Genomic DNA, 7,572 nt, shown 5'->3' with positions numbered 1-7,572 from the left:
TATACCTCTTTGCCTCTCAGTGGAAGTTTTGCTTGGTTATCCCCTCAAAGGGTGGAAGAAGTGGTAAAAAAGAAAAAGGCAATTACAGAGGCAGTTGGGGGGAAAAAAGGAATGGAAAAGGATGATCTAAAGACAGATTTTGCCAACTCAGTGTTTTTTGTTTATTTTCTGTCTTTGCCTAAGTTTAGTTTAACTTTCAGTAATTTTCTTCAAAATAAAAACTCTACATTATAAAAACAAGCAAACAAAAAAGATAATGGAGGGATGCCAGGCACAGTGGCCTGTAATACCAACACTTCTGAGGGCCAAAGTGGGAGAATTGCTTGAGTATAGGAGTTTGAGATTAGCCTCGGCAACACAGTGAGACCCCATCTCTACAAAAAACTTAAAAAGAAAAAAAAAACAGCAGGCATGATGGTGCATGCCTGTAGTCCCAGCTACCCAGGAGGCTGAGGTGGGAGGATCACTTGAGCCCAGGAGTTCAAGGCTACTGTGAGCTATGACTGCGCCACTGCACAAGCAAATCATTCAAGTCTTTTATGTCAATTCTCTGCAGGGAGGTGAAGACCTGCAAGAGGCCTGAAGAAGGCCTGACTCATTTCCTCCTCAGCCTGAGTTCTAATGGCAATAAGAAAGGTCCCAAAGTGAAGGAGTTCGTCATCCTGAACAACTCTGTCTGACTACATGTCACAATTACAGCACGCACCTTTCCTAGCCCCAGACACACATTCTAAAAAAGTTTTCTGCAAAACTATACAACATCTTTCCTTTACAGCAGTTGAAGAGACTTCACTGGAAATACTAGCCAAATCCAGGGAGTAAATTTGATACATCTGAGGTTCCCTTCAGGAAATAATAGCACAGCAGGGTCTGCATGGGGTGCTTGTTTTCAGCGTAGCTATAATATCACACATGGGCTCAGGGATCTTTTCTTCAAATTCCCAATGTAAAATAAAGATTTAGAAATTCAGGAGCCAATACGCCCATTTTTATTCATTTTCTTAAAAAAAAATAGCCTTTATTTTTTAAAGATAGAAAAAAAATGATCAAATAAATTTCAGGTCTTAGCTGTCAGTACCTCACTGTTTTTTTAAAGATATATATATTACCCAAATGTGGTAGCCTAACACTTACCTTTGAAGCATATAATATCTCATTTCCTTATTTTCCTCTGGAGAACCCTCCATATCAAGATGGGAAAAGAATGGAAGCTTTTTCTTCAGATTTCGGCCTTGTAAACACAAACCGCAGTTCCTCCTTCTGTTGCAGCTGCTCAAAACCCCAGAGGACAAGAGATACTGTGCCTTCTGCCTGGCTTCAGTCAGACTAGAATACTCCTGATGGCCTCAAACTATAGTCTTTTTGTCTAATTATTCCCAATTTCCTTCTTTCCCCACCTTTCTCTTCCTTTTTGCATCTTCTCTCCTCCACACGCTTAGCTTACACACAGAATTAGTTGATTTCCCAAGGGAACTGAGAGGAGCCAGGCAGAAATATAAAAGCTTGTGTAACTAGAAAGTAGATCTTAGCAGCTCTCCTTTAGTTGCAGCAACATTTTCAACAACAGTCACTTTCTTCTGACAGTCGATGGAGAAAAGCTCCACTGCCTCTCCTGGCTGCCAGGAGCACATGACAGGGAAAGCCCAAGACAAAAAGACAAAATTTACAAGGACAATTAAGCCAAGAAAATAATGGGCTCATGAAATCCAGAGGGAGGAGCACAGCTCGGTCTAAAGAGGTAATTTCTGAGATCCAATCAAAACAAATAATACCAATTATCAGACTGCACGGTGGGGAAAAGCAGGTCAGGTGGGAAAGTAAGTACGTAGAAAGGAAACATGCCACCACTAGGGAACTTAGAATCAAGTGTGAGCCACGATTCTAATTTTCAGGCCAAAGTAGTGGTACATATAGACACCCAAACTAAGGTTTTATGCACCAAAGCTTGAGAATAAGAATGGAGCTGGTACAAAAGGGATAGAGAAAAGATTGTGCGTTAAACCCTTAAAAGAAAAAGAGACCCTGACAAATATTTTGGAGGTCTAACCCCCTTAAGCAGGGAAGAAAAATCCTGCCTAGAAAGACTACTTACTGAGACACATATATTACTATGAAAGCAAATTTGCCACAGACAGATCTCTTAAAGAAATAAACACTAGCTGAAAGTTATATTGTAATATCTTCCTGTTTTTAGCTTTTACTTGAGTAGATGCTCATGATATTCTGTGTATTAGGAAAAAAATCAACGGCAAAAGACCCTAAAGGCTTAGAATCTATAGAATGACAACTTCCTGAGGCAAGTCCTCAGGCCTGTACACCAAATCTAACCTGAATCATGAACCATAAAAAATTTATTCCCATCAAAATGCTGGATAGAAATAGTTAACAATCTGATGCCAACCACGCTGAGAATATATTAAGCTTCCAGAAGAACCTTGGAAAACAGAAGTACACAAATGATCTGGAGCGTAGATAGAAGTTAAATAATCAGATAAAAGATAAATGATTACAACAAACAAACATTGATCTGAAGGACATTCGGGCAACTTAAGTTGTAAAGACTCAAGTTGCCCAAATTTGAAAGCAACTCAATCAGGCCACCCAACATGACAACCAGCTATAATAAAAAATGGAAGTCCTGGTTGTTCTCTGGTCTGTACTTTGCATCATCCCTTCCACAATGTGCCAATGCCCATTAAGTTAGTCAAGTTTACTTTCCCTTTAAAGAACCAAGCTGACACAGAGGAGCCCTTCTATCTTTACGTCTCTTCAGAATAACCTGTCTCAAAAATAGAGCACTGCAGCCTTTGTTCAGGACAGTTCAGTAGCCACAGATGAGAAGCTGCTCAATTTTACACACACCTAAGTGTCTACAAAACAAACTTGTTATACAAGTTCACCATTCAAAAATGCAAATAAAGCACTAAGTGTAAAAATAAGGCAGACTATTTTGCACTCAACTATATCAGAAAAATATACTAAAGAGGCACACTCAATAATCGAGTTTACACTTCCTTTCACCAAAGGGATCTTTCTACGACAACCAAACACTAACACAGCATACCCAGGCCAAAAGCAAAGCTAGAAATCTATATAGATCTTTTATGGACACTGCTGCTCACAATCTTTCTTTAATATTAGAATACAGGAAATAAAAAGCCACATTCATTTCTCCAAATTTAAAGCACCCCCCTTTTAATCTATCATGAACAGTGTCCAACGTAGACACATACCTGGCACAAAATCCAACTAGAAGCCCACATTGATCCCAGCATTGTAACATGCCAAACACCAAGGATGACGTAGCAGTTTACCCGGCAGACAGTGATGCATTCGCTAGCTTGACTGCAACGTAGTCTGAGTTATACTGCAGCACACACACTGTGAGAGACTGTTTTACATTGGGGCTTTTACAAGCAGAGAAATCTTAGATCAAGGATGTGTCTCTGTCAAAAAATCAAGGGACCATATATTGAAAGGTTTCTTTGTAGACTCTAACTTCTGATCCATTGACCTATATGCCTAGCCTTGAAGCAATGCCACATGGTCTTGATAACCGTGACTTTACAGTAGGTTTTGAAATCAGGTAGTATGAAGACCTCCAACTTCACATTCCCTTTTCAAAAGTGTTTTGGCTATTCTAGGTCCTTTGTTTCCATGTAAATTTTAGGATCGGCTTGTCAAATTCTAGAAAGAAAAAGAAAGGCTGCTGGAAATTTGATATGGACTGTGAATTTATGATCAATTTAAGGAGAACGGCTATCTTGACAATATTGAGTCTTCTAATCCATGAACATGGACTGCCTCTCCATTTATTTAGATTTTATTTAATTTCTTTTTTTTTTTTCTTTTTTGAGATGGAGTCTCGCTCTGTCTCCCAGGCTGGAGTGCAGTGGCATGATCTCCACTCACAACCTCTGCCTCCTGGGTTCAAGTGATTCTCCTGCCTCAGCCTCCCGAGTAGCTGTAACTAAAAGAACACCACCACGCCCAGCTAATTTTTTGTATTTTTATTAGAGATGGGGTTTCACCATGTTGGACAGGCTGGTCTGGAATTCTTTTTTTTTTTTTTGAGACAGGGTTTCACTCTTGTGACCCAGGCTGGAGTGCAATGGCACAATCTTGGCTCACTGCAATCTGCAACCTCCACCTCCCGAGTTCAAGCGATTCTCCTGCCTCAGCCTCCCGAGTAGCTGGGATTACAGGTGCCCGCCACCATGCCAGGCTAATATTTGTATTTTTAGTAGAGACGGGGTTTAACCATGTTGGCCAGACTGGTCTCGAACTCCTGACCTCAGGTGATCCACCCACCTCAGCCTCCCAAAGTGCTGGGATTACAGGCGTGAGCCACCGTGCCCAGCCGGTCTGGAACTCTTGACCTCAGGTGATCCATCCGCCTCAGCCTCTGGGTTTGGGATTACAGGCGTGAGCCACCACTCCTGGCCAATTTTATTTAATTTCTGTCAGCAATGTTCCACAAGTTTTAGTGTATAAGTCTTATACCTTTTTTGCTCAATTTATTCCTATTTTATTCTTTTTGATGCTATCATGAACAGAATATTTTCTTAATTTCATTTTTGGATTGTTCATTTCTAGCTAGCATATAGAAATATAATTAACTTTTCTATATAGATCTTACATCCTGTGATCTTGATAAACTCATTTAAAAATTTTTTGTTAACAACTTTACTGAGATACAATTCACATACCATACATTTCACCCACTTAAAGGGTACAATTCAATAGTTTTTAGTATATTCACATAGTTATGAACTATCATCACAATAAATTTAAGGACATTTTCATTTCATTATATGTGTCATTTTTTAAAGAGACGAGGTCTTGCTATGTTGCACAGGCTGGACTTAAACTCCTGGGCTCAAGCAATCCTCCTGCCTCAGCCTCCCAGGCAGCTGGGACTACAGGCACGTGCACCACGCATGGCAATTTTAGAACATTTTTATTACCCCCAAAAGAAACCCCATGCCCAGTAGCAGCCACTCCTCATCTCTCCAATATGCTCCCCAATCCTAGCCAACCACTAATCTACTTTGTCTTTATAGATTTGCCTATTACAGACATTTCATATAAATGGAATAATATAATATGTGGCCTTTTGTGACTGGCTTCTTTCATTTAGCATGTTTTCAATGCTGTAGCATGTATCAGTACTTCATTTCTTTTTATGGTTGAATAACATTTCAATGTGTGGACATACCATATTTTGTTTATACATCATCAGTTAATAGATATTGGGTTGTTTCCATTTTGTGGCTCTTATTAATAATGTTGTTATGAACATTCATGTATAAAGTTTTATGTGGACATATGCTTTCCTTTCTCTTGGGTATACAATAAGGAGTGAAGCTGCCAGATCATATGGTTCATATGGTGAGAGTTTAGTTTTATAAGAAAGTGTCGAATTAGCCGGGCACAGTGGCTCACGCCTGTAATCCTAGCACTTTGGGAGGCCGAGGCAAGTGGATCACTTGAGATCAGGAGTTCGAGACCAGCCTGGCCAACATGGTGAAACCCCATCTCTACTAAAAATACAAAAATTACCTGGGCATGGTGGCAGGCACCTGTAATACCAGCTACTCAGGAGGCTGATGCAGGAGAATCGCTTGAACCCAGGAGGCGGAGGTTGCAGTGAGCCAAGATTGCGCCATTGCATTCCAGCCTGGGCAACAGAGCGAGACTGTGTCAAATTAGAAAGTGTCAAAAAAGAAAGTGTCAAATTATTTTCCAGAGTGGCTGTATCATTTTACATTCCCACCAGCAATGTACAAGAAATCCAATTTTTCTGCATTCTCACAAACCTTTGGTATTGTGTCTATTTCTTATTTGAGGCATTCTGATAAGTGTGTAATGATATCTCATTGCTATTTTAATTTGCATTTTCCTAATACTAATTAATATTTGCATTTTCCTAATACTAATTAATATTTGCATTTTCCTAATACCTAATAACTATTAGATAATTATAAAACATCTTTTCATGTGCTTATTTGCCATAGGTATATCCTCTTTGGTTTCATTTGCTTCTTTTTAAAAATCATTTCTCTTTTCTTATTGAGAATTTCTATTTATTTTATTTTTAATTTTTTGAGACAGAGTCTTACTCTTTTGCCCAGGCTGGAATGCAGTGGTGCAAACACTCAATATGCTCAAGCAATCCTCCTGCCTCAGCCTCCCAAGTAGCTGGGACCACAGACATATGCCAACATGCTCAAGTAATTTTAAAATTTTTGTAGAGATGGAGTCTCAAGTTCCTGGGCTCAGGAAATCCACCCCGCTTGCCTCCCCAAAAGCACTGGGATTACAAGCATGAGCCACTGCACTCAGCTGAGAAGTTCTATTTTGATTCATTGTTGTCATGCTTAAAAAAACAGTATTTAAGGGGCCAGGCACGGTGGCTCATGCCTATAATCCCAGCACTTTGGAAGGCAGAGGCGGGCAATAACCTGAGGTCAGGAGTTCGAGACCAGCCTGACCAACGTGGAGAAACCCCATCTCTACTAAAAATACAAAATTAGCTGGGCGTGGTGGTGCATGCCTGTACCAGCTACTCGGGAGGCTGAGGCAGGAGAACTGCTTGAACCCGGGAGGCAGAGGTTGCAGTGAGCCAAGATCGTGCCATTGCACTCCAGCCTGGGCAACAAGAGCGAAACTCTGTCTCAAAAAAAAAAAAAGTATTTAAGATGGGGCACAGTGACTCACACCTGTAATTCCAGAGATTTGGGAGGCCAAGGCAAGAAGGTCACTTGAGGCCAGGAGTTCGAAACCAGCCTGGGCAACATGGTAAGACTGTCCCTATAAAATATAAAAATAAAAATAAATAAATATGTTTTTAAAAATTATTTAAACATGTTTTCCTTTAGGTCTTTGAACACATTTACAGTCGCTACTTTGAAATCTTTGTTAAATCCAGTATCTAGGAACACTTGTAGATAATTTCTATTGACTTCTTTTTTTCCTAAACATGGGTCACATTTTCCTGTATCTTTACATGTCTCACGGCTTTTTAATTAAAAATTGAATATACTCTGTCATGGGATTAGAAAACAAATTATGCATATGAACAATTTACAAATTGAACATATGAACAATTTGGATTCTGATTTCTTTCACCCATGAAAGTTGTTGTTACTACAGTTTGTTTCTTTCTTTCTTGGCTTAATCATTTGCCTGAGCTAAATCTGTGAATTGTTTCCCTAACAGTGTGCAGCCACTGATGTCTCAGATCATTTTCTTTTTATTTCTTGGTTTTATGTTTAAATGTGGCTTTTGAGGAGTCACCCCTATGTCTGTGTAGCCAATGATTAGATAGAGTTTATGCTCATATACTTAAAGCTAGAAAGGCTTTTATCCGCTGTTTATGGGTCTGGAGTATGGGGGATACAGAGTAGTGCATTCAAAATTCAGGTTTTTCAAGTCTGCCCTAGCTGTTACTTTCCGTTGGGCCTTATCATGTCTCTTCTGTGCATGTACATGCCTCAGCCTGCAATAAGCTTGCCGCAACCACAAACACGCCTCAGTCTGGCAAAGTCACTGGCCTGTGCCACTCACCCA

The 7,572-nt window shown here is 39.9% G+C and overlaps 1 protein-coding gene across 13 annotated transcripts in view; it reads right to left on the bottom strand.

The window, feature by feature from the left end:
- The window catches only part of ACACA (acetyl-CoA carboxylase alpha), a 335,341-nt gene that overhangs the window by 216,750 nt on the left and 111,019 nt on the right, over positions 1-7,572 (bottom strand). The window contains exon 1 of one of the 13 annotated variants that reach the window (XM_054536758.2): positions 5,563-5,581. The exons of the other annotated variants lie outside the window; for them this stretch is intronic. Coding sequence (XP_054392733.1) covers positions 5,563-5,570 — 8 coding nt within the window. The 5' untranslated portion in view covers positions 5,571-5,581. Of the gene's footprint in view, positions 1-5,562; positions 5,582-7,572 lie in introns of those variants that run through there. 13 annotated transcript variants of the gene reach the window in all.

This window comes from Pongo abelii, chromosome 19, assembly GCF_028885655.2.
Source record: "Pongo abelii isolate AG06213 chromosome 19, NHGRI_mPonAbe1-v2.0_pri, whole genome shotgun sequence".
Classification (NCBI taxonomy): Eukaryota; Metazoa; Chordata; class Mammalia; order Primates; family Hominidae; genus Pongo; species Pongo abelii.
This window is presented reverse-complemented; position numbering and strand designations above follow the sequence as displayed.